Source organism: Apis cerana, linkage group LG4, assembly GCF_029169275.1.
Source record: "Apis cerana isolate GH-2021 linkage group LG4, AcerK_1.0, whole genome shotgun sequence".
Taxonomy (NCBI): Eukaryota; Metazoa; Arthropoda; class Insecta; order Hymenoptera; family Apidae; genus Apis; species Apis cerana.
The window spans coordinates 6875902-6897499 of record NC_083855.1 but is presented as its reverse complement, the minus strand read 5'-3'; the positions used below and the strand labels follow the sequence as shown (position 1 = coordinate 6897499).

At 35.4% G+C, this 21598-nt stretch overlaps 1 protein-coding gene across 15 annotated transcripts in view; it reads right to left on the bottom strand.

Moving 5' to 3' along the window:
* Positions 1-21598, bottom strand: part of LOC107995623 (rap guanine nucleotide exchange factor 2) — a 190168-nt gene that overhangs the window by 45440 nt on the left and 123130 nt on the right. For 12 of the 15 annotated variants that reach the window (XM_062073898.1, XM_062073902.1, XM_062073914.1 and 9 more), the window contains one exon: positions 7001-7076. In XM_062073898.1, coding sequence (XP_061929882.1) covers positions 7001-7076 — 76 coding nt within the window. Of the gene's footprint in view, positions 1-7000; positions 7077-14536; positions 15170-21598 lie in introns of all 15 variants that reach the window. The other 3 variants (XM_062073899.1, XM_017053240.3, XM_062073919.1) reach the window with 1 other exon arrangement.

Sequence of the window (21598 nt, the reverse complement as noted above, 5' to 3'; positions counted from 1 at the left end):
TTTATTTGAATTTATTTAAGTTTCGAATAAGTTTTAAATAGCAAATTATTTGTATTAAACGATATTAAGAATTAAAGAATTTTTAAAATATTTAAAATATTTAACAATGTATCAGATTGATATCTGATAAAATTACGCTACGAGAATTTTCATCGAATAGTATCTTCAAGAAATTTTTTTAAAAAAATTACAATAGGTCGAATTAACATTCCAATCGGACGTTCAAATGAAAATATGAATGGAAAGACAATCGATGGAACAGAAGAGCAAAAAGGAGATGATTGATCGAAAGGTGAAAGAGAAAGAGGACAGAAGGTTAAAGGTCAGACGTGCAATTTGTAGCAGGTTATATAGAGATTCCTGTGGCGATACATGGTACAATTATCCTTCCAATATTTTTCTTCCAACTACGTTACGGCCCGGAAAATTCTTTTATCAATTTTATCCGAATTGTTCCACGATATCTAGATTTCGAATACGAAACGAAGGAGAGGAGGAACGAGATGTATCGATGGAAAATGGAAGAGAAATCTGATACGAAATAATGTTTTTGATGCTGGTATGATGTAATCCTTACGATGATTAAAATTAACACTTAATGGCTGAAATTTATCAAAATTAAAAGGAAGATGTTGAAAGAATAAAAAATTATCTATCATTACGTGTTAATTAATTAATATTGGATTTAAAATAGAAATGTGTAATGTTTGTCAGAATATTAATTTTTTAAATGATAATTAAATGATAAAAAGAGCGAAAGATATCTACTATTTTTAATAGTTACAAAAGGATCACGACGACTTTTGATATTAAATCTTTCTGAAAACTCGTTAAGCTGGTGCAAAACTCTGTTGCAAGGAAGTTTGATAATCCTTGAAGTGAGGAATAATTAGAAGGCAACTTATATAAGATTGTGCGCTCCAATTTTAATTTCGTTTAATGGTTTGATGCATAATGATCAATCCAAGGTATTACGTTCCGCGAGAAGCGTAATCACTTTTGGAAAATTTAAAAAAAAATATGAAGATTGAATGTAAAAATTATTATTATTGCGGTACGTAAAGTAACGAAGAGATTTTTACGCGTAAATTTAATTAAGTAATTTTTATATTTTCTTTCCTCCATATTTATTAATTATATCAAGGCGCATAAAAATATTCATCCATAATGTAAAATAAATATATTTGACATACATTTTAATAAACTGTAATAAAATCATCTCGAGCGATTTAAAAATTCATGGGAGTGTACACCTTGCATAAATAAATCTGGAGAATGTTATATTTTCCAGTATATTTTAATACGTGTGACGATACGTTTATGCGATATTAAACGTACCACAGAAATTTTGAATCGAAATTAAAATTTTTACTAAATAACAACCCAATTCCAAACCTTTCTCAAGATTCGATCAAAAACCACAAAAATTTGTTGAACTAAAAAAACACTTTTTTGATCATCAACGAATTCGAATAAATATATTTTGTTGAAAATGACATCCATCTCGAACTGATGAGAATTACTTCTCGTTTTCAAACGAGATCAGCATCCTCGATTATTCTCAAATTGACACTCAATTATAATAAAATGTTCGAGTATTCTCAAGTGACACTCTCGGGTGCAGCGCCGATAAAAATTAATAATTCTAGGCAAATTCCGCTCTCAAGAATCGAACAATTCATCTCCAATTTCCACGAAAGTCATCGATCGAAATACCGTTTTAATGATTGAACCGAAGAGAAGTGGCAGAATCGGTGAGAGACGTGCAAAACAAACATCTCTGGCTAATTGCCGTTCCAAAAAAAAAAGGAAATTATCGGAAAATTCAGCGACCAGCCGCGTTGATCATTGATATTTATCCGTTATGGATCGTCTCTCCTCCACACGAATCGCTTGAATCGCGTGCACGATAATCGTGATCGTGAATTACACAGGTACGGCTCTAATATGAGGGTCTGAATTGGATTTCCGCGTAATCCGTCACATTGGAAACTGAATCTAAGAGGCATCGAGCGGACGAATCACTTTGAACGGAGCTGTAAATCCACTGTAATATTTGTCATCTCCCATATTGGTCTCAGCCATTCCGTTCGCAGGGGATTCATTGGGGATCCGAGTCGAGGAATTAAAGATTTATTGCGGAAGCGTTAATGAGCGTGGAAACATCGAAGGAAGCGTGTTATTCTTTTTATTTCGGGAGGGTCGCCGAGCTATTGAGATTCCTTCTTTTCGTCGAGTTCATCTTTGGTTGATCTCTTCGTGATGAACGGTGAAAGTGATTAAGCGAGTAGGTGTGCTATTACTTACAAGTAAAAAAGTATTTAAAAATTTAATTAAATAGATCGATCGAATGGAAAGAAATTACTTAATAAAATTAAAAGCAATGGTCACTAATTATGGATGCACATTCCTCTGAATATTTTGATCTGATCACGTGACATTTTCATTAGTAATTCATTTTATGCTTCGAATAATAATGTATCTTACAATTATGAGAAAAATGCGAGACGAAAGCGATCACGATTTTCTTGTGACGTATCATTTACACAGGTTTGACAGGTATTAATATAGGAAACATCGTGATAAAATTCATTTATCATTAAAATATGAAATGTCGCGGAAAATTGAATGTTGTTAGAAAGAGAAATTGATTTTATACGAGGCATCCTATATATTTGATAAGATCCTATTAATAATTGCTTGCGTAATTTTAATTGTACGGAACACATCGAATAATATTTCGTTAAAACCGCTATAATTTAGAATATGATAATGCAATTAATTTCGACCGGAGGAATAATCACAGCGATACGCCGCATAATGGAACGTTGTCAACCGAGGAGCCGAGATAATACTAGAAAAAAAAACGGTTGAAACAGACGAGAACAGGAAGTTGGTATACCATACATGGAGATGGGTGTCCACGGTACAGTGGCAACGCGTTGCATAATCCAAAGTGCATTCTGCAGTAGCGCCTACCACCGTCTCTTTCATTTTCAACCCTCAAGTGCCATCCTCAAGCGTCATAAGTACCCGGAACAGGCACTAATTTTAGGCTATCTCATTTTATTTAATTTAATTTTTCGACTCGATCCTGTGTTAATTTCATTTTCCATATTGACATTAATAATTCCTTTTTTTCTTTTTCATACAAAACAAATATCTTGAAATTAATTAATTCGATGCAAATTCAACAATATTTCACTCGAGGGTTGAAATTTCCACTCAAATATTTAATTTAATCCATTTCTTTCATTAAAAAAAAAAAAAAAAAAAGGATTCGTCAGTGAAACAATATTTTAAATACCGTAAAATTAATTTAAAATTTAACCCCGAACCGAAACGATATCTCTGGAGAATTGAAAATTTTCACGTCAACGATTCATAATCTCGTTTCTTCGAAAAAACGTATCCCCTCATGAATAGTTATCATCGATCGAATTCGAGACGTCTTATCGTAACTGTCTCATCATTCGATAACGAGTTTCCGTGAGTTTTCGATTATATCGCGATGATTCATAGCTCAAGTTTCAACATTTTCATCGGCATCGTGTATTTTTTATTTTGAACCATGAAAAGGAGGGGAAACGGACCTTGAAACATAAAACTTTTTAGATCGTTGATCGATGGAAATTAGATATCGTTTAAAATTCACGATTCAGCGATTAACGAGGAAAAAATTACATGTATAATGTTAAATGTTTCGTTGGAAATGTTTCTTTTGGATCGTCAACGTTTCAACATTATGCGATGGAAGAAAGCTAAGATGAATTTTAGATAAGACGGGATTAAAGTAAACGATAAAGAGGGGAAATGGAATATATACAGAGTACTTGAGAGTTGTAATTCGTGGTTGGATATGTGAGTTTCTTTTACGAGACGGAGATTATCATGGTTTAGTGTGTTGTTTGAATCTAAAATGTTGCACAACGATGTTGATAATATGAATAATACTGTAAGGAATTTGTGAAGTGCATATGATAAAATATAATATGAAATTATAAAATAAAACATCGAAGAAATTATTAATTTTAAAAATTTTCAACTCCAAATAAATGAAATTGTGAAATTATCAAATATAAATATTTCAAATAAAATGAGATAAAAAAAAAAAGAAAAAGAAAAGAAAGAAATTCATAAATATTTTGTAAACACGTGTATTAAATAGAAATATATTTAAGAAAAATTTTTAGATTTATAAAATTTCTAATTTTCGCAAAAAGATAAAAAAATTGAATAATACGATTATTTTCAAGAATAAAATTCTGTGATCTATCGATCAGAAGATTCTTCGGGATCGAATAGTCGGTAAAACAGATCGTAGATGGCAGCACGAATCATTCGGTTTCACTCGTTGCGTGGAATAATTAACAACGAAATCGCGAAACAGAAGCGACGAGCTTTCACACGAAATTTTGGTAAATTTTAAACGTGAAAACGATTGAAATTGGATAATTGGAATTCACTCGTGCCATTTTCGAGCATCGTCGAATCGGATTAACGTGAACTAATCCGAGCAAATTATCCGAGAGATCGATTTTACTTTCTCTTATTAGCAAAATTTTAATTAAGTAATCGAATTGATATTTATGTATGATTTGCAAATCCATTTAATCTTTTCTAATAAATAATATTTGAGAAATTTCATTCTTTAATGCTTTGCATAAAGATTCGAATAAAATAAAATTTTCACTAATAAATGGTAAAGATTTAAATAATAAATTAAAATAATAAATTCCGATTATTATTATTAAGAAAATTTATTGAAATTCAATGTATTAAGAGTAATGAATTTATATTTCATATTGAGATTATATGTGAGATTAATTATCAGATTATATTATATTATGTTATGTTGTGTTATGTTATGTTATGTTATATTATATTATATTATATTATATTTATATTAAATATTGTTTTTTTTCAATTTACACTAAATTTCATCGTGAAATTTCCCAAATGTTTCCCATTTGAAACATTTTTCGAATTTCATCCCTAAATTGTTTCGAGAGAAATTATTTCAACTCCAAAATAATATAATTTCCATTAAATGTCATGTTCACTTTCTACTTTCTTAATTCCTACCACTACTAGTTCCCAAAATGATCTCGATTTGAAGTTTCCATTACCTTCACTTCCAAATGACATACAAATTTCACACATGATACACAGACAATATTGTTTTCAACTTTGTAATCCAACTTTGTAATTTCCAACAAATATCATACTCCCATTAGATAGCACAGCTCTGTATTCAAATTTTCGATTTCAATACGTTTGCTCTCCATTCGAATTACCATTCCATTTCAAAATGCCACGATATTAGATATTATTGAACGATACAAAAACAATACCATTCCAAAACTTTTTACACTTTCGTCATTTCTTCATCTATCCCTTTTTATACCATCATCTTCCATTGCCATTCATTTAACTCATATAACCAACGGATTCAAATCTAGAATTATTTACAATTATTCCCCCGAATCTTGATCCAATTTCTCGAAAACCCATCCCTTAAATTCCACGAATTTTCCGCAACTGAACAATTTCAAATCCACGTTTATACATCTTCAAAACCCTCCTTCGATTCCTCAAATTCGATTTCCCCATTCCCCAAACCCAATCTCTCGAAACATCGAGAATCTCGTCCCCCATCCACCCCTCCCCTTCCATCCACAGAAGCATCCGCTTCCGCGTTTTTTAATCCCCCAAATAATCGTCCGCGTAATCGCGATCACGGAGCCGAATCGAGGCGGGGCGGGCCTCGAAAACTCTGCATAACACACGCCACGAGAGAGGAACTATTGATTAACTGTCTGCCACGTTGCGTCTCGAGTCTCGGACACCATTGTCTTTCATTATGCGATATCGCCATATCCGGAATGGCGGTTCGCGAGCCAACACACGGCCAACCTCCCCCTTCCCCATCCCCCCGGCTTTCGAGCCGCTGTTTTCCGCTCGTGCGTGTTCGCGAATGTGGGACAAACCGGTTGGAAAAAGAGAAATTCGCGTCAATTCCTCGTGACTCCATTCTGTACTAACTGATAGACTCCGTGCCCGGTTTTTCGAAACGACAGCCATTGGGAAAAAAGGAGAGAGAGAGAGAGAGAGACGCGAAACGCACGTGCCATCGTGAAAGAGACTTGGAGAGAGAGTTGATGTGTTGATATACCTTGTTGTTGATTAAGCGAACGTGGAAAAATTTAATTATTACTTTCGAAATTGTGGAACGTGTTCGTTTTGTACACTTTTCACCATTTCTTTTCGTTTAAACGGGATAAATTATTAATTTGTTCAACAATTCCACGTAAACGTAGTTTTCGATAAGTGTTAAGTGTACTTTAAATTCTGAGAATATTACAATAACCACGTATATATTATCGAAATTTCTATATTATTCCATATGTTATATAAGTAGCAATTATGTAAAAATTATCTATATCTAATTTTCTAATCTGTATCTAATTTTAGGTTTGAATCAAAAGTATCAGTGAGAAATGAAGTATTAATATACGAAATCTAATGGAGAAAATAATGATGAACAGAGAACATAAACTAACTTCTGTCCAATTTATTTCTATTGGCTGTATTAACAACAACAAGGAAATAACAAAGATACGAAGTAAAGGAAGGGGAAGAAATTCCTTCGAATATTAAACGTCATTCAACGAACAATTAAATCACGCGAAAAGGGGTTCGAACTACCCCTCGGTCTATTCAGCTTGATTGCGCGAAACAGCCTCGACCCTCTTCCCTTTAAATTTAATCGTGGAACGTGCAAGAAGTTTGAACGGAAGTTCTACCGTGCCAAAACGCTCCTCCTCGTTTCCTTTAAACGTAAAACTCTGCGCGAAACAAAGTTTTCGTTCGCGACGAAAGTTTCCGGGCGCGGGAAATTTTTCGTCAACGCGAAAATCACGTCATACACGTCAATTGCAGACGATTCGTGCATGATTGCATCGTATGGAACAACAAGTTTCTACTAAGCAGTACTCACCACGATCATCTCGGAGGGCTCGAGGACGAAGCATTCGTTGGGTCTCCTGGCGCTGCCACCCGTCCGCTTGCCAAAGCTGCAGAACAGAAAATGACGTGGTTCAAAATCCGTTCTCGACAATCATGCTGGAGAAACCTTTTTTCGAAATTTAGGTAAAAAATTTTTACGTTGGAAAATGACATTTTTTTTCTTTTTTATTTAGAAGAAATTATAATAGTTGGAGAAGAAGTTGGTTATTTTTCGTTGGATCCGTCTTCTTTGATTTACCTGTTATTTTTTTAATGGACCATTTGCCACGAAAAGTTCCCCTCCAATTTCATATTTTCGATAGAGATAAAAAGAATAAAAGCACGATCCAATTTTTGAACACGAAATCTCACTTAAAGCATAAAGATAACGCGGCTACGATTTAGTACCAGAAAATCCCTTCTCTCGGAGAATAAAAATTTAAAATTAAAATTAAAAATTGAAATATCAAAACTCCAAGGAATATTAATCGAAATCCTCGAAAAAAGAATTCAAACCCGCAAAGAAGGATTAAAACACCGATCGAGCGTGGAGATGATTTCTCACCCCTTCACGTCCCAACCCCGTTTACGAATTAACACCCAAAGGTCCCCGCGTTTATCCGAGTGTACGCCATTCCCCGTTTAATGATCCGCGGATATCGACGTCACGATACGCGGCCAACAATTTCGATTTTATCGTTGGCCGCCCTTCGTTAAAGGGTTGCGAACCGATGGCCATCCAGCGTGCCATAAATTTCTTTCGTCCAACAATAACATCCAGCTTCCACGAGAGGGAGGCGGCCGTTGCATCGACACGGAAGTCATCGCCGGAAATGCAATTTATCACCGAAAACACGAGCGCGATGCAATATCCTCGAAAGGGGATGGCGGGCTCGCGTAAATACATCCATTGTTGCGGTGTCCTGGCTTTTAAATGTTTACGAACGAGAGAACGAGCCATCGACAGATGTTTCTCTCTCTCTTTCTCTTTCTCTCCACTCCTCGAATTAGCCAGGAATTTCCACCCTTCGGATTCAGCAAAAATCTCCCGTGGCCGAGCGCGAATCGAGGGGTCGAACAATGGCGGCGCTCGTGCTCCCGGCATAATTTCCCCCCTCTGTCGTGGGAGCGTGTATTATTTTTACCGGCAGATAAACGTATTTACACGCGCGTTACATCGATCGCAGTCGATACAAGGTGTTTCGCGAAATATCGGGCGTCGATGGCCGTGTATTTTAATCCCGTTTCACTGGACCGAATAGAGATTTCCGGGCCTTTATCGAGGTGAACATTTTTCGAATGGGTGGCTTAATTTAGTTTGGCATGGATCTCTTTGACCGGGCAGGCAAAGTATAAATACTACCACGTTGGAATTTGTAGCGTTGGGAATTATGGGAAGACGACACTTCATTCGAAAGGAACATGAGGAAGTTGGTTGAATCGAAGAATAAAGGTAAAAGTTTTTCAATATTCTGAGATAAGAATTGTAAATAAAGGATATATATTATTGAAATTGAGGAAAATATAATAATGGAACAATACGTTTTTCAGATGAATTCTTAAAGCATGACAATACCAGTTTGATAAACCGACCTTTTTATATCATATGACTCAAAGAGTAAGATCTCCATAATACGCGTAAAGGCGTTTCTTTGAGTCATTATTCACGAGCAAAGAAAGAGCACAAAGAACAATAATCCAAAGCCTTTAAAATATATCCAAACCATAATTTTCTATTCCTTTTTTAATTAAATATTTTATCACGTTCGATTTTTTTTTATTTGTCTTCACCTTAATATCGATACTCGATTAAAAAAAATATTAATTAAAAAAGGAGACGCTACACATTTCGAGACTCTTCTTACGAGAGAAGGAAATTCACGATACGCAGGATTAAGCAGGATACAAAGGATACATTACGTTGGAAGGCAAGCTTGAAAACAATGTCGTTAAAAGATAAAGACATTGTCGATGCTTTCTTTTTATAGGTTTTGAAAGGAGAATACTTCGATTCCAATATCTTTCTACCATTCTCGATGAAATATACCGATGTTCCGTCCTATTTTCATCGGAATTAAACGCGAGGATCGTCCAATAGCGAAAGAGGGAGAAAGAGAGAGAGAGAGAGAAAGAGATATTTCTTCCGAAGAACAACCTTTTGAAAGCAGCCATTGCGTGCCCGCTGTACATTAATTACCTTAATTGGAAGCGAGATCATATGGTAGCTGTGTACCCCACAGAAATCATAATTTATTAAGGCAAATGGATTAGCAGTAGGATAGGTATGTACAACGGAGTTGGCTGGCTTTTTGGAACCGTGTTTCGAGTCCTGAAATTGGTTATTAATGCTCATGAGGGAATTACGTAGGATATCTTATAACGAAAAGATCAAAATTACGAATTTGTTTATCCCTTTCTATGTATCTTATTCGTATTGGCAGTAAATTTACGAGGAATTTTAAATTTCTACTTTTTATTAATTGAGGAATCAATGATTGGAAAACGATTTTATTTTAGGTTACGTCAAATGCGGATTAGAATGATTATGCGAACACAAACTGCACTATGCAAAAATATATTATTAAATGAATTTGAACTGAATTTATTTCGCAAGAAAAACAAAAGTGAACGACAAAGTTTATTATTTTAAACGTTATTCCTGCAAATAGCAGGATTGAAATTTGATTTTGCGCGCGAAAATATCTTCCTCGTTTCGTTATCAAATTTAATTAAAGAAGAATAACTTCGATGAATCTTGTTATCGATATTAATGTTGGCAAGCATTTGCATAACGGCTTAATTGTACTTAACTCTGCAATTCTATTATATCGTATACTCGACTTGCGATAATTTTCGTTTACTCTTACACGCGAAAAATAACGTAATCTGATATCAGCATTCGGAAATATGGACAAAATATTCGATAAAGAAGTAAACAAAATTAATAGAAGTAAATAAAAAAGAGACATTGTAATTGCATTGCAAAAAATTTAAGATATATTCAGGATTAAAATTAGAATCCTATTTATCAGTTATGTAATTAACTTTCTTAAGGTAATCTGGTTTTATGAAGTCCTATTAGTCCTATTACATAAATCATCGACTATCACGAATCCCAATTTATTAGAAATCCTAATTAATCTTCAATGGGCCGAATCCAGTACTCTGTTAATGCTTTGCACCGAGGAAATATTAATTTTAAACGACACCATGAAACAGAATACAAGTAAATAATATCCAATAGGATATGTACAAAGAAATTATCAAAGCAGAAATGCAGAGATAATGTGATACATAATGCATAACGTAATAATGCCATTACATTAATAATTCAATATATAATTATGATATAATTCTGTGATAATATTTGATATTACTATCTAAATTAGATTACAGATTCAAATATTATTGAAAAATATATAATCTGTTAAAAAACACCATCTTTTTCAAACTTTCACACATTAAGTTACCATCTAACAACTAATTTCATTAAATTCCATATATTCAAATACCTTCCATCAGATCCACAAAGAACCCACTAGAACAAGCAAAAACAACCCCCTTAACCATCTATCCCTATCTATCCCAAATTAATCACTCCATCTTCATATATCCTCATACACACACACACACACACACACACCATACATTACATCCCATTTAACAATCGCTTTTCCGCTCATTCAATATACCACCCACCTCTTCTTCTCTTTCTCTCCAATAACCGATCTTTTTCACCGCTTCGACAATGGCCAGAACATATACGTATAAACCAATTCTAGAAATCGACGCGCGTTACACCTCTGCCACACACATAAATCTTGCGAATACCAGGAAATATACGAATGAAGGGAAATATCGGCAGCTCCTGTATCAAACGTGATGCAAACGTGGATCGATCGAACACGTATTGGCAAACGGAAGGTTGTCCAAGGTTCTTGACCTCTTCCCTCCTTATCCATTCTCTTTCAACGAGTCGTACGTATCACGCGTGAATATACACGCGTGTGTACACACACTCACGCACGATGGGCAACACGTGCGTCACGTGTGCGCAGAAAATTGAATTCGACGCAGATCACGTGGACCGGCTTCCGTCATCTCGCAATCCTGTCAAGGGTTAACCCTATATAACGTCATATATAAAGAGTTAACCATGGATGATAGGCGGGGTGATTGGAAATTATGCGTCTCGAACGTTTCTGCCATCGTTGGGTTTTTTTTCTTGTAACGTGTTTCTTCTTCTTGTTGGAATTCGTTACTCTTGTACTTTCGTCGCGAAAGTGTTGGAAAAATATCGGAGCAAAGGAGATAAAAGGAATTTTTGGCACGATTTAATATTTCGAAATTGCACTGTCTTGAGGTTTACGATGAAAATTTGTGGTTTGGGGTTTTAAGATTGTTTGTTGGTGGTCAAGGATGGCTTTTAATGGTTAGTCTTTTATGAAGAATAATGTGTATAGAAAGATGTTGGTACGGAGTTTCTCGAGTTTAATTTTGATAAAGAAGAATTTATTGAAAGTAGATAAAGATAATTATTTCCTTTTTTCCCGTGTATATAGTTGTTTAGCATTAAGGTCGACTATCTATATTTTTTATGAAAGTAATTTACATACCGATAAGATAAAAGAAAACTCATATTTTTGTAACTAATGACCAATTAAAACCTATATTAAGCGATCTCGTTATATTCTCAAGACAAAATTTTTCGAAGGACTTCATCATTTACGCCATTTTACAATGAAATTAGATTTAACGATGCTTTACGATTTCTAAATCTAAATCTCTAAATAAATTTCTTAATTGGAAATTCTGTGGGTCGAACGTGGGATCTAGGATCTGATCATACTGTTTCAACGACAATATGAAAGAAGATATTTCACTTCGATTCATTCACATCAACTTCCTCCAAAAATATTATTTTTGTCACGTAAGAAATTTATCTCTTTAACAATCTTCTCCGCATTTTTCTTTCCCGGATGAAACTTCTCTCATTGAAATTTTTATTCAAACATTTTTACTCCAAATAATACTCTGCTCTCATTTTCAAAGGTGTTTTCAAAGAATGTTCGCAATTCCCTCGCCCCTCCCAGAAAATGACTCATTTAGTAAAACACTAACCCCTACCCCCGTTTTAATCTCCAATGTTCGCATGCCAGAATGAATTTTCTTGGTCACTTCGTGACGCTATGCATTGTATTTAACAAGACTTGCTCTCGAACATAACCGGTATAATGAAATATTTCAACCGACTCCGTTACCTCTTATTAATCCCTTTTTCTTCTTTTCTTCCGCTACCGGTGTAACTGTTTTCTAATTTTTAAACGATAAAAATGTCTTCGTAATCCAGTGTGTCACGGGGTTTTCTCACGGCCTCGTGAGACGAACTGTCCCGTTGGATTTTATGTATACCTGAGAAATATTTAAATACAGTATATTTTCACACTCCTTTAAAATTTCAACACTTCTTTTATGAATTTATTTTTCGTTCTTATTAATCCATAAAAATTTATGTTATTACGATATTAGAAGAAATTTATATTTGTAATTTAATTCTAAAATTTCAAAAAACCATCGTTCTCTCGAATTCAAAGGATTCTTCTTAATCGCCCTTAAATAAATTCACGAAAATCTTGTTTGCACCACCATCACCCTTTACCCGATAAATTTGATAATATTTCCACGAGTATCACTTTGCCTCTTCTTACAATATCTCGTAGAAACTTGCAACATCCCAGCAGCATTCTTCCTCTAAAAATTTATTTTTATTTCTGATTGGCTGTCGAGCTCAGCCATCGCAATTGTCGGCTTATTTCCACCCCGGACGGTTTCGATCTCTGAAGCCCGAGTTATGTCGTTAAATTTCAATCAAGGTATCGCCAGCGCATACACGACACCGTGTAATTTTAACGTGTCTTCATGTACGGGCCGATATTTTATGGGACTTGGCGACTTTTATTTCTCGTGTGAAATTTATGCAGTAAATAAAATTAATTTATATTTAAAAAAACATACATATATATACAAGTATAGTACATGGATTCCTCGCAATACGCAGAAGAAACACATACGGGGTGTTCATGAGACGTATTTGGAGAATCAATATCAATACAAACGAATACGTAATTAGTATACAAAAGTATTTGTTGATAGTGATTTATTAAGGCAATTAAAATTTATATCGAGATGAAGTGAGATAAGATAATTATCTCCGTTATAAATATAGTCGTACATTGTCTCTATCTATCGCTTCATTCTGATATCTAAATTTAAAACATTTATAAATAATAAATAAGGTAATAAATAAACCTTAATTTGTATATATCAATTTTTATATTTGCTTTCTGGAATCGAAAATGATTTTCAATCACGAATATATTAATACCCTGTATACATATGTATATATATAAAAATCCCTAAATTCTTACGATACGAAAAAACATCATCACGTGTCACGTCTATCCTTTACTTTGTTTATGGTGTAATACATTCCTACCATCGAACGGTAAAACAGGAAAAATATAGAGGAGTGAAAAAGAAAAAAAAAGAGAGAAAAAGAAGAGGATCGCACGGAGGAGACATAGAGGTCGGCTGTCCGAGCTTTTATGGAGATTAATTGAAATATATTCAGATTGTAACGCACGTCTCTGCCAACGCGTTACGCTGATTTATACGACGGATAAATTTTTGTTACGACGTTGCGTCAATAAAAGATGCGCCGTCATCGTGCACCAATTTCGCGTTAACGCGAGAAGAAAATACGCGATTTATTATAATCCAAGATGTTGAGCACCGTTCGTTTCATTCACCGCCTCGTTTCATCGGGATTGGGACATCAATCGCGATTTTAACATCATACTGACGAATCGAACAACGGCCGAAAAATTAAATGGAGTGAAACGTAATAATTTTTGCTGGCCGGATTCTTTGAGAAAATCGAGTAGCGAATAAAAGATTGATTTACGACCAGACTAAGTCATCGTTGCTCGCGATTATAAAAATTTAGTTGATAATGAGTAATCTATTTTGAAGCGGGGAGGGTAGGTATCAAGGGTAGGATTCATCCTGTTCGAATAATGCGCATGACCAGATGATTTATCTTGCGTCCGTGTTAATTTACGCGAAATGGTTTCGAGAATTAATTAGCGGAGTGATTAATTCGTTCAAACATGGATTATAGATTCGATCGAACGAAAAAATTACTCTTTTTTAAAATTTTGTCGAATGCAATCTTCCCATTTGAATAATAAAGTTCAATTGATCGTCTTTAATAATAAATAAAGAAATCGTGCTTGCGCGCTATTTATTCGGATTATTTCGAATAATTGTAAGAGTGAGCTATAGTTTCAAAAGAATATATTCTACCGTAAAGCTTCAAGTATTTCTAAATTCATTAATTTGTATCACACTTACTTTTCAATATCTGGCATATTCTTAGCTTCGTTAAGAAAAGCTTAACGTAGAAATAAGAAGAAATAATACGTGTTTACTAGAATACGTGTTCTGAAATTCAAATTTCCAAACTCACCACACGGAGAACCGTCTTCGGGGGAAGGCCGGGGGCGGAGGCGGCTGGGCTCGATGGCTCCTGTCAACCGACTCGCTCCTCAGAGCCTGGACAGCCTTGGGCACGGCCCTGAACGGCTCCTGGGGAGCCTTGGTGATCATACCGGGGGGCAGATTGCCATTTCCGACGGTGTCGTTGAAATTGCTCGCGCCTCCGCCGACGCTTCCACCGCCGTGGAAGCTGTTCCATCTTCTGACAGGACCCCTATTAGCAACATGGTGTCCGCTTCCGGGACCACGTAGTTGGCTCGTGTGCTTGTGCATCCTCTTTTCTTTTTTTTTTACCCCCCCTCCCTTCTCTTTCCCTCTCAGCCCTCGGTCACCCTCCACAACCCGGACGACTCCTCTTTCGCCTCCATCCTCCTTTCGTCCTCCCTTTTCTTCTTTTCTATCCCGTCATCCGTCCCCGAAACCCTCGACTACATCCTTCACCACTTCCTTCCAATTCCTCTCCACCTTTTCCTTCTTTTTCCACCGATCTTCCTCCCTTCTCCCTTCTATTCAAATTGGGATGCTGCCTCGTGTACGTCCTCGTGCACGTCCAATCAGAAATCGTTTATGGAGAAGCTGTTATGGGGGAAGGGGTTTTCCGCCTCTGTTGAAACGAATTCGAATTTTCGAGTTAGGTTTTTTTATTTCTTTTTGGATCGGTTCCGATGAATTTTTGCGAACCAGGCTTTGGATCGATCCCCGTTGGCGAGGTTTCAATAAAGTTTACGGGGATTAACGTGATACCTAGAGTTTCCAAGGACCGACCCCCTTGGGTCCTTGGGGATTGAAAGTTTCGCTCCCTGTCTCGGTGGAGATTAGATCGAGCGTGGAGCGTTGATAGTGTAGAACGTACGAGGAATAATAATAATTAGCATCTTTTTGACACAGTCCAAATGCACTTTTCTAGATTTAACGTAGTAATAATAGAGAATACAATTTCTTGAAAATGTAAAAATTTCATCCAACGAACGACGAAAAATTAGATATATATATATATCTAATCCAGTATTTTATGATTTTGCGTATTTGTTTTATATAGAACGTGTAATACAACGAATTTTTTTCACAGGCTCGAGGCCAATAAATATTACGTAACTTATCACGACTAAATATTGATTCAATAAGCCTCTCTAAATCTCTTCGCTGCGAAAAACTAGGTTAGTTCATCGTGAAACAGAAATTCCCACGGATCTCTGTAAAACGACTCCTCCGATTCACCAAACTAAAACAGAATACCCTTTAAATAGCACGAGTCAATTCTCAGCATCTGGATTCCAATTAAGCTCAAAAAATTCAAGGGATCTACTCGTAATCTTTCTCGACTTTCCCATAATTAAAAAAAAAAAGAGAGAAAATAATAATAAGAACAAAAATAAACACCGATTAAAATCTATCTCCTCGAAAGCGATCGCAATCTGTCAGAATTCGCCCAGAGAAATAGTTGTCTACATGGCGGGCGGTAGACAACAAGAGAATTCTCAGCGCCTCGATCGTAATTAGAACCAAACCTGAGCAGCCACCTCCGCTTCCGTGTACACAGTCGCCACGTAACGGAAGTCATTGTAAGCGCGAGGAACGCGGTTCTCGAGCGTATCCAAAGCACAAAGCCCCGACGTGTCTTCGTCTCATCGCGGCGTGTAAAACCCCAGAACCGACACCGCTTTATTAACGCTGCGTTTCCACCTCGTCAGGACACGAAGCAAGCAACCGAGTAACGCCCTTATCTTATCAATTTCGACCGTTTGCTCTCGTGATAAGAGCGCAAAGGTGGTGAAAGAAGAAGGTGGCCGATAGAATCGAAACACGGCCATAAAGGGATCGAGTGTCGGCGCGAATAACGGCGCCATATCGAGAGAAAGATAAGTCCCTTGATCCGTCCTACGATTTTTAGAATGTCGAGGATAAACGGCCTCGATAAAGTCCCCCGTTCGAAGCGTATCGCTCTGGCTTTTCGCCATCGTTTTCCTGTACGATTTTTACGAAGGAGAGATGGTACAGAGAAGAGGTTGATCTATGAAACGAGTCGAGCGTTTGGAAAAGTCCTTTTGGATGGCTCGTGATAGGGCTTCGTGGGGGTTTTGGATGGCGCTAGGGTTTTTTTTGTTCAATGAATCTTTTATGACGGGAGCATGATGAAGTTCTCGTGGATTTTTTTTGTAATTGTATAAAAAGAAAAAGTGATTCAGGTGTAAGAATGAAAAATTGTTAGAATTTTTGTTAATAAAAAACATTTTTATAAATGTTTATAATAGTAACATGTACACTTTTTATATTATCGCAATTGATAAAACGGTGAGTACAAAAAGCTTCGTCGAGGAAATAATGTTTTTCATTTAATTCATAATCCTTTACATTTCTTTACGACTTTTTAAGATTCAAAGATCAACATTGTGAAACCATTCATCGTGAAATTGTCTGAGGAAGATTAATAGATCATAGGTCTTGCGTGAGAAATTATTGACTCGATTTATACAGACGGATTTCTTAAATTATTAAAAAATTGTAAATGAGAAGATCGAAATGTAAAAAAAAATATATATATATCGACAAGTATCAAGAATATTCTTCCGTTACATCAGCCTTCTATAAAGAGAGGATTTAAAGATTTCTAAAAAAAATCAAATTGTACGAATAATATACACAATATGTATATATAAAATTCAATGTAAAAGAATAATATGTATATTACGTAGATAGACATAGTCTGTCACTCAAGAAAGAAAGTGATTTCTCGATTGATCATATTTGAAGAAACGTCGAGAAACTATGATGAAAAGGAAGCGTGTTAAGTTATGAGAAGACATCGACCGTTACCTTTTTTTTTCTTTTTTTTACAAGGAACCGGTGATCACACGGTATAAATATATATACACCGAACGGAAAAAATGGCTAATTTATAGAAAGAAGAACCGCTAAGATTCTCTCGCGTGTATGGATTGGAACATCGTCACAGCCATTACTCTTGCAACATGAATTCCAACGAAGAAAATAAGATTTCATCCCACACTTTCAACTCACGCTTTATCGCAGACCACTGTCTCTTTTTCCCATTCTATCGAGAAATTACCTCACGATTAATATACCGTAATATATCTTACACGATTATTCTTAATCGAAATCGTATATGCGCATACACATGAACGACTAACAGTATCTTCGCTTACTTCGTAACCATTGAATAATTTAAAATTATATAGCGTCCAATTTTGTATCATTTTCTGGTATCAAAATCAACAATTACAACATATTAAGATAAGAAAAATTAATTAATATAATTATCGAGCATACTTTAATATCAATATTTTAAATATTATTGACATTGTAACTGGCAAAATTACAGTTATCTAAAAAATTAATATTTCAACCAAAACCATCATCGTTAATAAACCTTTTCGCGATAAACCTATCGAACTATTCTAACTGCAACCATTTATAAATAAACCTTCTAAAAAGAAAAAATTGTCGTTCCTACTTGCACAATATAATAAAAAGTAAAAGTAGCAGCGCTTAACAAGTGCTCGAGAGCATCGAAGAAGAAGAAGAAGAAAAAAATTAAAGTTTAAAAAAAGAGAGAGAGAAAAAGGAGGAAGAAAAAGGAATCATGCCACGCGTGTCTATCCTCGTTGCCTCGAGCGAGTCTGAAATCCGAAAGACACAGAGATTACCTGGGGGACACACAGCCGTGGGAAAGTCTTAGTAACGGCGCACGGTGAAGTGCATAAGAGGTCCCCGAGGAGGAATAGGTTTAAGGAGTAGGAGTGGGTAGACCTTCTCGAGCCGGGTGTATAGAAATTCAGTGAGCTTGCAAAACCTCTTGAGCACGCGCTCGAGAGAGAAGCGGCTCGTCTTCCTTTTGTCTTGTATGCAGGCGTTGAGGAAAAACTGTGTACGAAAGAAGAAGCGAAATTCCCTTTGTGAAGGGAACGTCAGCAGCAGTGGGCAGAGATGGAAGGGGAGGGGATCGGCAAATTGACCGACGGGGATGAAATAAAAATCCCACCCTCCCCCCTTTATGGCTCGATGGATGGTTCAATCGCGAGTTTTCCAATCAACGTTTAAAATTTCGAAGCGGATACCGTTGTAATTTTATTTCAAAGGATTAATATTTGTTTGACGTTGGATGCCGCGGCGCGTGTACGAGTTTGATTCGATTTTTCTTTTTTATATATATAAATATTTATTATGGATATGGTCGTTTATTTGATTTCCTTTAATCTTGGGTGAAGGTAATTGGGTCAAATTCTGATCTGTGTATCGAAATGGAATTTTTATGGGGATTATCTTTTTTTTTGGAGAAGTGGATGCGCGTGTGTTTTTAATAGAAATAAAAAGCTATCGTATCATTGCAGGTTTCTAAAAATATTGCGTGGTTCTCGAAATTGTGATTAATACGTGAACGGTATATATATGTGGCATTGTTCTACGAGAAGATTAAATTCAAAGATTGGGTAAATTCTTCGAGGTTCCATTCGAAGCTTAAACAAACAGAGGCAATGAAACAAGATGAGTAGTAAATTCAGCCAAGCGTCAAACCACAGCAAGTTTCAAGTATCACAACTCTCGAGACAAAAGCGCCTAAGACTGTGTATAACAGCTCATTTTAAGGTCAGAACCTTGAAACAGAATCAAAAGTGCATTCTTTGTGCTCAAGTTCTTAATAGAATTTTTAATATTTCTTCAAAATCCTCGATATTGAAAAAACGTTTAAATTGTTTTAAAAAAAAGTTCAATTAGCTAATTTTTATATATGACAAATCTTTATCCCGATACAACTATTCTTTTTAGCGTGCTTTTAATTAATTTATTTTTAAAACAATATTTTTATTTAGAGTACATTATATTTAAAATAATATTTATATTTATTTAATCGATCGTGCGTTCTACTTCAAAGAATTTTTGATTTTATGCTTTATATTGATTAAAACGTTTCCCGTTGCTTTCAATAACTATCACAAACACCTGTATGTTTAAACTTTGAACTTTAAAGTTCAATCAAATTTATTAATTCACCTGATATTTCTTTCAACAACTTTATAAACGTTACGCTGTTATTTTACCTCATTCATCATTTCCCATTCTGATTTCCGACATTTTTCCTATTGTTTTTCCTAATTTCTCAAAAAGAGTTCTTTCTCCTCCCCATGAACAAACTCTCCTCCAAAAAAAAACTTCTCCCCCTCCCCCTAATCTTGAAGGATCCGCGGTTAAATTTCCCCCAAAACTGGCACACGCCAGTTCGAAATCGTCGACCAAACGTGGCGAAACGGTGGCGTCACTGGAAAAGTTTCGCAACCCCGTGAACCAACGACCAGTTCTTTTACCGGTTACCACCCGTTTAAACATTCTAACGCCAGACTCGAGTGTTTGCGAACGCGTCTACGTAAACGTGCCCTACGTAAAAGTTCCACCGGCTGAGTGGCCATCGTCGGGAGCCGGCGGGTAACCCGCGGGAAAATTTCCAGCATTTTCCAACAATCCGTTTGCAAACGCTCCGCAGTTTCCGAGAATAGCAGGTGCAACACCGCCACGAAAATTTCAGGTAAATTCGGGAGGGCCGCCCATTCGTTGAATTCTTAGAATCCGTCGTTGAATCTTTTAAGAAAGTTTCTCAGGGAATAGGAATAGACCTAGCTCCTTGAATAATTCCTCGATTCATCCTTTGCTCTTGCCTCGAGATTGAAGGATGTACGAGGTTTTTCTTTTTTCTTTTTTCGTAATCGAGATTCTTTCCTCGAACCGAATCGATTCGTCTTTTGAGATCATTTTGATTAGAGGGTATATTATTCTCGAGTAATTCGTTAAGATAAACGAGAGAGATTATAATCATAATTGATATATAATAATGTAATGAACGATGAAGTAAATACTAGATTTCGAAATTGTATTTCGTTTATGAAAATTTTTGTTGTCGAATAAATAAATTTAAGCAAGAATTTCATATTTTTGATAAATATGAGCAGTATGGAAGGAATGTGCACTATTTATAGACAATGTTTGGGATATTTATATCTCCAAGGCACGGTAGTAGCAAAAATATTAAATGGAAATAATTGCAAACTTGCAAATTTTATTCCTAATTCAATCTTTAAATTAAATGCACGTTTGTAATTACTCAAGGAATAAAATTGTGTTCTAATTTTTCTCAAATATTGTTCTAAATTAGCAGAAAAATTAAGAGAAACTTTCAGAACAATTTCAGTCATGGAAGAAGAATATAATTAAAACTTGAAACTTCGCGGTTAACTGCTAGTGCTTATGGAAATAAACTTTTGAAATGAAATTATTACGTTCTTAAGAAGTCTTAATAGGTTAAGACTCGGTATCAGTGCAAAGTATACGTTAGAGTTTAATGCCTGTTTGTCACGCAACTAAATGCTGTGGTGTAATGATATTTTTTTTTCTTTTTTCTTTTCTTCTTTTTTTTTTTCTTAACACACTAAACTTCGTCTCGTTTATCTCGTAACCGTGCACAATAATGCAAGATTAAGATACAGTAACGCACACTGTACAACTTATTGCCCTATTCGTCACGTATCTAATATTAGCACGTCGCAGCATGACATTTTTTTACGCTGCTTTTCATATCCAATGCAGCTATCTTCGATTTTATAACGATAGATTAGATAGACTGGGATATAAATTACTGCGATATTAATTTTAACAGTTATTTAAAGATTTCTTTTTATATGTATATATATATATTTTTATCTCGTGATATTAGTAGCCACATGAGTAGTTCAATTCAAAATATTTGTCACTTAGGATTAACATTGCGTGGGTCTCTGAATCGAGACCTACTCTCGTACACCACAAATTGCAATTACATTTATCGTTTCGCAAAATTTATTTTCGATGAACGTCATTCACGCCTTCGCATCCACATACGAAATACGCGCAATATCGTATCTTGATTCGAACAGAGGAGGGTTTAAAAAGATAATTATATATTAAAATATTCTGTTAAAATATTCTGTCGAAATTATCATATTTCCTTCCACAAAATTTCATCAATCATAATCAATCTGCTTTTAAC